General features: G+C 39.5%; 1 protein-coding gene across 1 annotated transcript; it reads left to right on the top strand.

Moving 5' to 3' along the window:
* The first annotated feature begins 1,282 nt into the window (after positions 1-1,282).
* On the top strand, positions 1,283-12,978 carry smfn (small fragment nuclease). The gene is made up of 7 exons (XM_083986533.1): positions 1,283-1,587; positions 6,709-6,792; positions 6,881-6,958; positions 8,812-8,923; positions 9,032-9,140; positions 10,196-10,249; positions 12,552-12,978. The coding sequence occupies exons 1-7, from the start codon at positions 1,291-1,293 to the stop codon at positions 12,676-12,678; spliced, it is 861 nt and encodes a 286-aa protein (XP_083842659.1). The 5' UTR covers positions 1,283-1,290; the 3' UTR covers positions 12,679-12,978.
* Positions 12,979-13,357: the final 379 nt, after the last annotated feature.

Genomic DNA, 13,357 nt, shown 5'->3' with positions numbered 1-13,357 from the left:
GTGTTTTGTTTTACATAATATATAATTCTCAAGTTCTTTCCAAACTGTACTACTATATGAACAACCATAAAACAAATGGGTTACATTTTCAAGTTCAATTTTACAAGAAGTACATTTGTTTTCGATGTCAAGGAATCTTGAAATCTACATCTTAGAAGGGTAGGGGAGAGTGGGGTAAGATGAGCCAGTGGGTAAGTTGACCCACCCCTTGTTTCTAGGAAACTATAGGAAAAAGTTAGCATGTGACCAAATATTTGGGAGGCAGGCATCATTTCATGGAGTCTGTGAATATTAGAACCACGTGAGTAAAGTGGTTTAACATTTATGACCATAAAATCATTTTTCACCCTCGCGAGTGAATTTTGTCGATCATAAGTTTCATGAGAATTGTGTTTAGACCAAAAGCGATGATTGCAAATTTGTTTTAGGCTATAGTACATGGGTTGTGGTATCTATGAGCTACAACATGAGGTAGTAAACTTAGCATGAAACTGCACCATTTTAGCTGTGAGAGCAACAAACCCAAGCTAAGGTAGCTGTGGCGGGGTAAGTTGATCCATTTGGCCAGGGGGAAGTCGAGCCACCTATCCTATACACTTAATGTGAATGTATTATGGATGTATGTCCAAATAATTAAATCAAGATTCTGTATGTTTGTGATTACAGTAAGTATGTTCCCATAAACAGGAAAAGTTGTTTATAGTGTGCCAAACTTTACTTTCAAAGAAAAATATCTGGGATTCTTCCCAAGATGCCACGTAATTGCAAAACTCCCCAAATCTCAGTGAGTTGGTGGCTCAGCAGGAAGTCCCTGCAGTTTGTGTTCACCACCTGGACAGATGAAATATTAAGTACAGGGGGAGGTAGGAGATGGATGGAAGGAAAGAAGGGGGGGTTGATCAACTTACCCCACTCCTATGGTGGGGTAAGTTGAGTCACAAGACCACTTTTTTTGAACATGCTATAGCCTATTTTAAAAACAGTTATATTTACACTCATTCTGATAATTTGTAGGGATGCAAAACATCCTGAAATATATGCAGATGTGTTAGTTAGCAACAAAACTATAATTGTCTTGATGTAGTGATCCTGAATACAAAAAGTCTCCCCCATATGTTATGTAGTATTTTTTAAATGCAATAGCTTTCCCCAGTCGTTGTTGCAGTGAGTGCGACCTCGTGCGTTGACATTTTTTTTACCACTGGGACCTGGTCGACCTGATGATGCTGGTGTCGTGACGTCAGGTGACGAGCTGTTTTTACGACAGTTCAGCTCGCTTTTCGGCCCAGGATGCCGGTGGTGTGTTTGCGGACCTCGGCATGGGCTCTAACAACACGCACTGGGTTTCTTCTTAGCAAGTTTAGACCCAGACAAGCTCTACCTCGGTCTGTCGACTCACACCACGCTGTCATCGCTGTCGGTGTCTTGCAGAAAAACGTGCAGTTGTTCAGCAGTAAAACAAACCCATTTGCTGCTGCTAACACCACCAGATTCAGACCAGCAGCTTTGGACGTCCAGGTGTCCCAGAGAAGAGCCAACATGTCGTCCACGGCGATGTCCCAGAGGATGGTGTGGGTGGACTTGGAGGCAAGTCACAGGCTTTAATTAATTAAAACCTACTAAATAAAACCCACACACACTAACACTAGGCTTGTAGCTGCGCAGTTTATCTCTGTGTATGTTTGCTATCATTAGCTACACACCAAGCTAACAACCAGAGATAGTAGACGAACCTATGCGGATGTTCACGATATTGAAAGCAAAATACAGTCAAATACAGTGTGTGCATGTGTGTGTGTAATAGTAAAGCTGCGTGTGGTGTAAATGCATTGGCACAGTACCTGACAGGAAGTTTCTAGGCTAATGTGAAAGATAAAAGCTGCCATGTCACTGACAGACAGACCAGACGAGTGCAGGTGGGTCATGGATGTTTTGAAACAGCATTTGTACCTTGTGTCATCCTGACTTCATGTTTTCCCCTCGTCATATATAAGGGCATAACTTTGGGTTTTTAAAGCAAAAAAAAAAAGTGCATGTAATGCAGGGAAAAGTGCAAAATCATTAACGTTGAGAAGAGGACAAGTGTAATATAGGCATTCATTCCCTTGTTCCTTACAGTAGTTTAAGGTGTTTCAGTCAAGTCATTTACCACCATTATTCTTCTTAAACAGTTGTGGTGGGTGATTAACACGTTTATTTTGACAGGACTAAAGCATATTAGTTTAGTTTTAGCTTAGTTTATTTGTTTCATTCATTGAAAAAATAGAAATGAAACAGTTCAATACAAAAAAAGAAAGAAAACAATGATAATGCAACTCCTCTCCTCTCACAAATTAGATAATATACAACGTTAAAGCAACAAAAAAAAATAGAAGAAAAAACCCAGAATAAAATGCATGAAAATAATAGCTGCAGACCAGCCATCTACTCATCATCCTATATTTCCTAGATCTGAAACATGTCGCCATGCAAAATTCTTATATATCATCTGTGAACTTCTATTTATTAATTTATCATAACCAGTGATGGGAATAACGGCGTTAAAATAAACGGCGTTACTAACGGCGTTATCTTTTTCATTAACGAGTAATCTAACTAATTACTATTTCCACCGTTACAACGCCGTTACCGTTACCGACAATTAAATGAGGCGCGTTACAAACTACTTTGAAGCCGTTGTCCTCCGACTTGGCTCATCTCATCTCAGACACAGAAGCTGCTAAACTGTTGTTGTTTTTTCCTCCTCTCCTTTGGTGAGGGGAGGGGGGAGGAGGGAGGGACGAGACAACCGCATAAGTGATGATGATTGGTTGAGGCAGAGTAAGGTTTCATGCTAAGCCAATCAGAGGCAGTGTTCAGTTTGTACACAAACCACACACGCACGCAGTTTAGCCTCACACACACAAACTAGCAGAGGGAAGCTGCCGAGATCGGAGGGAAAGTGGAAACAGACACTACTTTAATCTCCCTGAGGTAAAAGACAAGAACATGTGAGGTGTAGCTACATTATGTCCCGGAGCGAAGTGTTTGTCCTGAGCTTCTGCTCACCTGACTCTGTGCAGCTTCTTCATTAAATCCAAACAGTCCGACACAGCGACGCACTGCTCCTTTAGACTCTAAAGTCTCTGTAGCTCATCAGCTGGAACTCTTCCAGAGCAGCTACATCAGCGTTGTGACCTCAACCATGGTTGGTGAGAGCAGAAATGTTGTTGTTGTAGTGAAAATGGGCGGGCTCGTGAAGACGCGAATTTACACAAAGTCAAAACGAGCGATAAATCGCATTTCTCGCGTATCTCGCGTTTGGTCGCGCGTATAAACTCGAGCGAAAAAAAAGCGTTCCTCGTGTTTGGCGGGAAGCCCCTTGCGGGTCTTCCCGCCAAACACGATGAAAAGGACGAAGACGCGAAGGTCCCGTCGCCATAAAACAATCGGGTGTAGCGTCGCAAAAAAAAAAAAGTCGCGTCTACCGCGTCTCGCGCCTAATCGCGTCTTTGCGTCACGGCCTTTTACACCGCGGACGTAACGAATAAACGGTGACGGTGTGAACGAACAACATAGAACAGGACCAGACGTGGCGTTGTTTCCTCTTTTCACCTACAGCTCCACTCTCCCTTACTTACACTAACTACTGTTATTGTTGAGGCCAGAGAATTGTGGGATTTGTAGTTTTTGACCAATCGTGTGCTCTTTCTTTTTGTGATTTTTCCGGTTCACACATGTTTTTTTTTTTTTAGGGGCAAATGCGAGTGAAATGCTCGCCCATGGTGGGCATAAGAAAATGTAAGACCTGTCTAAAATTATTTAAGACTTGAACACAATAATTCAACAAATTTAAGACATTTTAAGACCTAAAATTTAGATTTTCACATTTTAGACTTTTTAAGACCCCGCGCGCATACCCTGTTATTTCATATAAAAGTTTAAGTGCATACATATTTTATGATGCTGTGTATTATATATTTAAGACCATCTTAGAATTTTCTAATAAATGTAATACTTTTTAAGGCCTTAATTTTAGATACATGAATTTAAGACTTTTTAAGGATCCGCAGATACCCTGTTGTGCGCTCGCAGCAGGACAGATAATCAGATGGATAATCGGTAAAGTTAATAATTTCACTTAATGTGGCCATGAATAAATTAATTTCGATGTTTCGCCTGTTATTAAACGCAAATCTTGAATAGGTCTCCGCTGTTTTCACATTTAAAAAGGTCTTTGTTGTCTTTGTACAGAGACAATATGAGATTTGCTTGTAGCCACAGCACTTAAAAAACCCACTGTAACCTATTTTCATAGGCACACCAGCCTCGCTTTCAATAAAACACACACTCGCATTCCATAATTGCGATCAGTGAAATATATGAAAACAATAAAATACAATTTAAAAATGAGAGAAAAAAAATCCAAATTCTTCGACATATTTAAACTTAAAAAAAAGAAAGAAAAAGTAACGCAATAGTTACTTTCCCTGGTAACTAGTTACTATTATAGTGAAGTAGTGGAGTTACTAACTCAGTTACTTTTTGGGAGAAGTAATTAGTAACTATAACTAATTACTTTTTAAAAGTAACGTTCCCAACACTGGTTCTAATGCAGGGAAAAGTGCAAAATCATTAACGCTGATAAGAGGACAAGTGTAATATACCTCTTTATTTAGGCATTCCCATGTTCCTTACAGTAGTTAAAGGTGTTTCAGTCATTTACCACCATTATTCTTCTTAATGCATTTTATTTTGTTGTTAAACAGTTGTGGTGGTGGGTGATTAACAAGTGTATTCTGACAGGACTAAAGCTCATTAGTTTAGTTTTAGCTTAGTTTATTTGTTTCATTCATTGAAAAAATAGAAATGAAACAGTTCAATACAAAAAAAAAAGAAGAAATCCTCTCACAAATTAGATAATATACAACGTTAAAGCAACAAAAAAAAAAATAGAAGAAAAAACCCAGAATAAAATACATGAAAATAATAGCTGCAGACCAGCCATCTACTCATCATCCTATATTTCCTAGGTCTGAAACATGTCGCCATGCAAAATTCTTATAGGTAGCCTATATCATCTGTGAACTTCTATTTATTAATTTATCATAACTTGCCACTGTGTAGATATTTCTTACCAGGCAAATGAACTAATGACACAGTTTGTGATTTAAGCAGCTATAGGCTATAACAAGGCTAACATTGAGCCTTATAACATAACACACCACACCTTGTCATTAATGCAATGTAAAGACCAAATTTGATTCGGAGAGAAAAACCCGATCAGTTCCCAGATCAGCTAAATCCTACCGGCGAATTTCTGTGGCGTCCTCTGCTAGCTTTATCTCTAACAACTAGCAACCAGCTGATTTAATGAATATTATTACCTCCTTTGGACAGGCTGGATTAGATTTTAAATAGATAGATAAATTACGCTCTTGTTTTGTTTAACAGTAGTTTAGCACCAGTTCAATGGTATACTGTTCCTCCAACTGTCCACTTAAAGGGATAGTTCAACATTTTGGCAAATTGGCCCATTGCCATAATCCCTATAGTCATAGCAGTAGGTTCGCTACCTTTAATTGTCGGTGCAAGCTATTTTTAGAACGGCGGAGCAGAGCAGCAGGCTGCTCAGGGCTATGCTATGGAGGCTAAGGGAATTTCTTGGTTTCCCTCATCAAACTCATCAAATACACAATCAAACAACTCCAAAACGCTGTCGTGGACAAGTTGTGAGCTACACATTCACCACGCTATGAGATAATAACACAACGTTATGAGACAGAGTTGTTTTAGAGGGAAATTCATGCAAAACCGCTGATGCGCGTTGCCTTCAGGGACAGTTTTTCAGCAAGCAGACTCTGTATTTCCCTCGAAAACTGCTCAGTCTCGTAACGTTCCGTTATTATCTCATATCGTGGTGAATGTGCAGGTCACAAATTGTCCACGAAAGCGTTTTGGAGTTTTGGGATTTTGTATTTGACGAGTTTGATGAGGGAAACCAAGAAATCCCATGAGCCTCCGTAGCGTAGCTCTGAGCAGCTCGCGGCTCTGCTCCGCCGTTCTAAAAACAGCTTGCACCGACAAATAAAGGTAACGAACCTACTGCTATGACTATAGGGATTATGGCAATGGGCCAATTTGCCAAAATGTTGAACTATCCCTTTAAATGGAGGTTGTATGTTAAGTATTAATGTGAGCAGGCAGCAGCACACAGTGATATTAGCATACTTTAATGTCACACAATTAAAGTTACAAACAAGAAGGCACATCTAATCCTGACCTGAATGAATCCCCAAACAAACCTTCACAGTGCGAAAAGGCAGAGAGGCAACATGACTAACAGGCTGCAGCAGCAGCCGTCATTACACAGCAGGAAAACCTTGTTGCAAATAAATGTCACTGAGGTGTGGTTCGATGGTTTGTTGCCATGGTCCTAATCAATCATTACAACAGCGCAAGTTTGTTTACACACGATGACACTATGATATGATGTCAACACTGTTATATTTACACACTCACTGTTGATAAATTGTGTATTTGTGTAATAATTCAACCCACATTTGGTCAACTGGTCAACCTCAGTGATGCGTAATTTAATTTTGTGTGACAACAGGCTCAAAGTTTATGTTCTCATTCGTAGGAATTTGTCTGTTTGCTGCCAAGATGCACAGAGCACACCCACAGAAATCTTAACTCCCTTTGCATTAACTCCCATTTATCTTTTAGATGACAGGTCTGGACATTGAGAAGGACCAGATCATTGAAATGGCCTGCATCATCACAGACTCTGACCTCAACGTTTTGGCTCAGGTAATATAAACCTAAACACCACTGACTGGACTGCCTCTTATCTTCTATCCATCCTATGAATTTAACTCAAAGTGTTCTCGGTCGGCAGGGGCCCAACTTGATCATCAACCAGCCAGACGAGCTGCTGGATGGGATGTCGGAGTGGTGTAAAGAGCATCATGGAAAGGTAAGAAGACGTTTAAGTGCTTGGACTTAGAGGAAAAACTTACCGTATTTGTGTTTCACTCTACTCAAATATTTGGAGATTAATCTACTCAAAACATTATCAAAAAAACAGCTGAGCACAGTCCTGTTGGCATACTGTACCACAATCTGTAAAGCTGTGAATATATTCCAAGCATCAGACTCATACATCAAACAGAGCTGCGCTGCGTATTGGCAAGAATCTGGCAACATTAATCATACAACATGGTGGTGATATGATAAAGTTGGATTCTGTAAATAAGGGAATACATAGTGCGTCATAGGACTAGTACTTCTCAGTCCTTCCAGAAAAATGCAGAGTTTTGATTGATTATTTTGATTATGCGGCACGTTTTCTTAAAAAATGCGATGGAATATGCGGGATATTTATGCAATTTTATGTGATGAAATTGCAGGAATTTGCAAAAATTGCAGTTTGATGAATAAGAAAAAAAAGGGATTCCCCAACACTCTGTTCTCACTAGGCTACTACTTTAATGTAGAGAGTCATTTCTAATGACTTCCTATGATAAGCAAGCATACTACATCACAGAAAGTGCTGAATAATTAAGTTCTCATCTTGTTTTATTTCAGACCTTAATAAACACATGGCTCAAACTTACAAAACGTTGATGAGTCAAACAAGTTCTGTAGCTTTACAAAACAAACACACTACAACTTCTGAAAAAATGAATAAATTAAACAATATAATAAAATGTGTGCTTCCTGTTTTACAGAGGTAGCTATACAAAACAGACATCTGTTAAAATAAGTGCTTCCAATGCACAAAGTGCAATCTCTTACTGTAACATAAATTTACATACTACTAATATACTTACAACTGTAAGGTTTTTTAAACTAGTATGATTTAACCAACTGGTAACAAAAAAGTGCAATCTTCCGACTGTAAAGTTGCATCAACTCCTGAATGACTTTCCAATGATGTCACTTCATAACGTTCCCAAGGCAACCGGAGGAAAATGGCTGCTCTTGTGTTAAGTAAACGCAACATTTTTCAACTTTCTGCGAAGACAAATGTGACCTTTTTGCAACGAAAAAGGTTGGATTATGAAATCATGCAAGCCCTGCGTATTTTGCGCAGAAATCAGTGTTTTATGCAACAAAAGTACGGCGTCTTTGAAAAAATGCAGCCGTGTGTGGCTGTGTGGACTTTGGCTGCTTATTGCATAATCACGTTTTTCTGGAGGGACTGACTACTTTTTGCGCTTTATGAACAAGCATCAACTGGAGGCTCAAATACAACACAGAGCCACTGCCACCATGTAAACTATTGATGAAGTATCACATCATAAAATATAACAGTATTTTAGTGTATCAGTATTTTCTTACTTTGCTAACATGAAACATCCCTTTGCACAGTGAAGTTAAAATATTCCAGACAAAATGGTATTAAAGGGATAGTTCACCCAAAGAGTTATCCGTGGCTTCTCTGAGTTACAGGGGGTCTCGGCGTAGCAGTGCATGTCCATATAACGGTTGCAAATGGATACCAACTGTCTTCGTAACAAAAAGACACACCAAAAAACATCCAAATACCTCCATGCTGCTCGTATGTAATGTCCGTCTTGTATTGAAGCCCCGACATGCAAAATTGTCCCGAAACAAATTAAATAAGTCTATATTTCAAGTTTGTTTGTAGTGGAAGCTCCTCTTCCCGGTTTGTCCAAATTTGATGAACCGGGAAGAGGAGCTTTGAGAAGCTTCCACTACAAAACAAGCTTGAAATATAGACTTATTTAATTTTTTTCGGGACAATTTCAACTTCAGGACAACTTTGTGAGCACACTGTAAACAGCTGCTGGTTCTGTGTCTCAGTCAGGACTGACTCAGGCTGTACGGGACAGTAAAATCTCCCTGGAACAAGCAGAATACGAGTTCCTGTCCTTCGTCAGACAGCACACCCCGCCAGGACAGTGTCCCCTCGCTGGTGAGTTATGTTCTTCTTCAGCGGCAGCAGCAGCAACAGAACTGTTATTCAGACTCAGAACGACTTTGAACTCCCAACACTCATGTCTTGTGATTTCTGTCCTTGCAGGAAACTCTGTGCACGCAGACAAGAGGTTCCTGGACAAGCACATGCCACAGTTTATGTACCACCTCCATTACAGAATCATTGATGTCAGCACCATTAAGGAGATTTGCAGGCCAGTATTTGTAGAGTAGTGGGAGTTGATGTACTGTTTGTATTAGAGTCTCTCAGCTTTTATGTTCTTTGCAATGATCCCTTGTTCTGTGAGTGTTTGGGTTTTGGTCAGATGATGTTATGTCATTATGTCTGGATGGATGGAAAAGTATTTTAAAGGGATAGTTCACCCAAAATTGAAATTTCTACTCACCCTCATGTGGACTAAGAGCTGGGAGAAGTTTCAGAGTCCTCCGTGGCTTCTCTGAGTTACAGGGGGTCTCGGCGTAGCAGTGCATGTCCATATAACGGTTGCAAATGGATACCAACTGTCTTCGTAACAAAAAGACACACCAAAAAACATCCAAATACCTCCATGCTGCTCGTATGTAATGTCCGTCTTGTATTGAAGCCCCGAAATGCGAAATTGTCCCGAAAAAAATTAAATAAGTCTATATTTCAAGCTTGTTTGTAGCAGAAGCTCCTCTTCCCAGTTCGTCCAAATTTGACGAACCGGGAAGAGGAGCTTCGAGAAGCTTCCGCTGCAAAACAAGCTTGAAATATAGACTTATTTAATTTTTTTTTCTGGACAATTTCGCATTTTGGGGCTTCAATACAAGACAGACATTACATACGAGCAGCATGGAGGTATTTGGATGTTTTTTGGTGTGTCTTTTTGTTACGAAGACAGTTGGTATCCATTTGCAACCGTTATATGGACATGCACTGCTACGTCGAGACCCCCTGTAACTCAGAGAAGCCACGGAGGACTCTGAAACTTCTCCCAGCCCTTAGTCCACATGAGGGTGAGTAGATAATGAGTGCAATTTCAATTTTGGGTGAACTATCCCTTTAATACTCTCTCCACATTCGTCTCACCTGTCATCCACCACATAGAAGCACTCCATAAACATTATGGACACTATAGATTTTTTTCCAGACTGTTTAGCAAGACAAATGGATACTTTGCTAATCTCATTACAGCTTTGATAAAAAATCCTCTCAGTGATGCATCAGAATTTAAAACATAAAAGGAGATTGATTTGGGGTTTTATTTTTGTTCTGTTACACTTCCAGACGGTGGTTTCCAGAAGAATATAAGATGGTACCTCACAAGAAAGCCTCCCACAGGTAACCAATGGGGAAAAACACGCGACAACAACACAGGGTTCAAAGATTTCCATACTGAGTGAACGTATTGAGCAATAATGAGCAGGAATTTGACAGTCTGACTCTGCAGCGAGCTGTCAACAGCGTTTTGAAAACAGAGGGTTGATTCAGAGTTTCACATCTCACACAACGATGATGCAGTAGTGGCAGTTATCTCTGCAATCAGTTGTCTGTAGTATCGCCTCAACTTGGTGGGAGCGTCAGGTGTTACAAAAAAAAAAAAAAAGGCAAGTTCTTAGCTAAACTTTCCCAAAACAGGCGAGTTGAGTTGAAAAGGGCCATTAGTCACATCATGTAGGTCAGGGGTGCTCACACTTTTTCAGCCTGAGAGCTACTTTTAAAGTGACCAAGTCAAAATGATCTACCAATTTTTGTCTCAACTCTGCGCAATATTCCATTGATAAATCACACCGGACCCAAGAATGGTGCGGACATGAACACACCTCATATTCCACCCCCAGAATGCCTCAGCACAGCACAACCATATGTGGTCAGCACGTGCATAATTAAGTAGCCATGTGCGCTCTGGAGCGGCAACAAATTAACAACAAAGACAACGGGGCGGAGAGCTTGATTCACCCGGAATGATGCTTCGGCGGACCTGCCCTCGCTTTTGAGGTCGGTTCTTTTACAGTCTATGGGTCGGTTGTGAGGAAAAATGCCTGCTGTCCAGACAACTGTGTTTTTAATTTTTTTTTTTTTTTTTTTGTTCTTCATCACGCGATCGACCCAAATGTCTTCGCGATCAATGAGCACCCCTGATGTAGGTCAACAGGAAAGTTTGGGGTGAATTTCAATTCCTATCTTAACCCTCAGTCTCTAGTGAGTCATTTTTCTCAGTGGTAATGTAGTTGTTAAAGGTACATTGTGTAGGAATTACTCTCATCTAGCGTTGCGGTTGTATATCGTAAGCAACTCAATTATTATTAGTATTTTTCATGCTGCATTCACCTGAAATTGGGCAGACAGCAGACGGACAGTTAACAGTTGGTGTTTACCTTTCAATAAGCCGTGGTATGCGGTAACTTTCAGCTGAATATGTCCACGGTTGTGGTATTTACACAGATTATTTGTTTGAATATCAATTTATAACTAACTCAACTAACTTATAGGCTAAAAAACAACTAATAACTGAAGTAATAGCTGACAGATAGTCCTCAACGATTTCAAACACATGGACCTGATGGACCCGTCGGTGATACAGTAGCTGCGTTTGTGGCTTATGATTAAACTGGCTTCACTTTAGTTTATTTGAAAGGTACAATGCACATTAATAAACATTGTATTAAAAAAACACACATGTAAATGCACTCGAATTAGCTTAAAAAGCTAGTTTTCATCGATTGTCCCTTTGCCAGTTTGTACAAGGCAACCTTTAAAAAGAACAACAATGGAATTTTTTTGCCTCATTAACTGGCAGGGTTAAAAAAAAAAAAAAAACTAATGCCAAACCCCCCACAGTCTGAAGACGTATCTGCATTTAAGGGGTGTCCCATTTATTTCTAAGTCACAAAATAACCCTAAACACTTGGTTTTGAGGGCTACTAAGATTAAGGGTTGAGCTTGAGAGTTGCAATTGGAATTGAAATTCACCCTTGAAGTCGTGAAACAAACCACTTGTGTAGCTAACGGCTTGATTGTGAAAGTAATCACTTATGTGTAGCACGTTGTTCTTTCTGCTGAGTACTTCCAGTAGTAATGTCCTTGCTTTTTTAACAAGTATTGAATAGTTGAATAGTCACAGAACAATTTGTTTGTTTCTGTTACAAACAATATGTTTGCAGGAGGGAGATTTTGCGCCAGATGTTTCTGCCCCAGGCACCACTCACTTCTGTGTGAAGCTGTTATAGACATATGGCTTTATAATAGATAGTTTGGGTTGTCAGATTAAATTTAGCTTTGTTTTCTCTTAAACTTACTTCAGGTCTTGTTTTATTTTTGCCTCATCAGATGAATTCTAGCAGCATTGATCGCAAAAACCTCAAAAAATAGGATCCAAGTTGAAATAAATGTACTCGTTTATTTCTCACTCGGGTTAAAGGGATAGTAGCATTTTTTTTAAAGTGGGGCTGTATGATCTACAAATAGCCCCTAACTACTTTAATTGCAGTAGAAGACTCTCTGCACTCCTCCCGTTAGCAACGCCAGCCCATAGCCCTGCCCAAAGATTTAAAATGCTACTATCCCTTTAACCGGCATGCATTATAGTAAGCACTATAGTAGTATAGTAATACAATAAAACCTCTTTTTGTGTCCTTTTTAGAGCGTTGGACGACATACAGGAGAGCATCAAAGAGCTGCAGTTTTACAGAGTCAACGTCTTCAAAGCATCCACACAGGAGAAGAAGCGCAAGATTATAGAAAACGGAGGAGGCAACAACAAAAGTTAGTTCACACGAATGAGCGTGTGCAGCCAGAGGAAAGCAGTCCACAAACACCCAGTGTGGTTTTAGTGACTGTTTTCACTGATTTTAGTTTCTGTTCATATTTAGCTGCCCGGAGATTATTTGTTCTAGTCTTGTTAGAAAGTTGAAAATGTAAAGGTTTCATCAAAGAAAGCAAAAGTAACAGTTTATTTAAAAGAAGAAACTTTTTTTTTGTAACATTTGAAAAATGTACCTCGGTAGTTTGCAGTTTTTGTAGTTTCTCTTTAGCCTGCATTTGACTTTATTTTCCCTTGTTTTTAAAAATGAAACCAAATAAACTGTGATCAGAAAAAAAACACTGTCCAGATACCTTGACACTGTCATCTGCCAAACACAAAGGTACACACACATTTCTTTTTTTTGTGTATTTATTTTTTGTATTTTACATATTAGCAATAGTTGGTGGTGCTACACAAAACAGTACAGGTTTTGTTTGACAGAGGTTTTTGACATGCGACAAACAGGACATAGGTATAAAATAAATGGCCCAGCGACAGAATAGCACTAATTCAGTTTTTAGACATTAAATCGAGAAAAGGTTGCCAGATTTTAAGAAAGATTTCCTTTTTAGCATAATATAATGTACCTGACTTTATCCAAGTATAATACATTTCCAAGCTCTCTCAACCACATTTCAAATGTA

The sequence above is a fragment of the Trachurus trachurus genome, assembly GCF_905171665.1.
Source record: "Trachurus trachurus genome assembly, chromosome: 14".
Lineage (NCBI taxonomy): Eukaryota > Metazoa > Chordata > Actinopteri > Carangiformes > Carangidae > Trachurus > Trachurus trachurus.
Note: the sequence above shows the minus strand (reverse complement) of the source record. Positions and strands in the feature narration are given on the sequence as shown.

Bases quoted from the DNA above. Each gene is read 5' to 3' on its own strand.
- smfn (XM_083986533.1), top strand. From the start codon at position 1,291: ATGCCGGTGGTGTGTTTGCGGACCTCGGCATGGGCTCTAACAACACGC. The intron at 8,924-9,031 runs GTGAGTTATGTT...CTGTCCTTGCAG, and splicing joins AGGACAGTGTCCCCTCGCTG to GAAACTCTGTGCACGCAGAC. The intron at 10,250-12,551 runs GTAACCAATGGG...TGTCCTTTTTAG, and splicing joins CACAAGAAAGCCTCCCACAG to AGCGTTGGACGACATACAGG.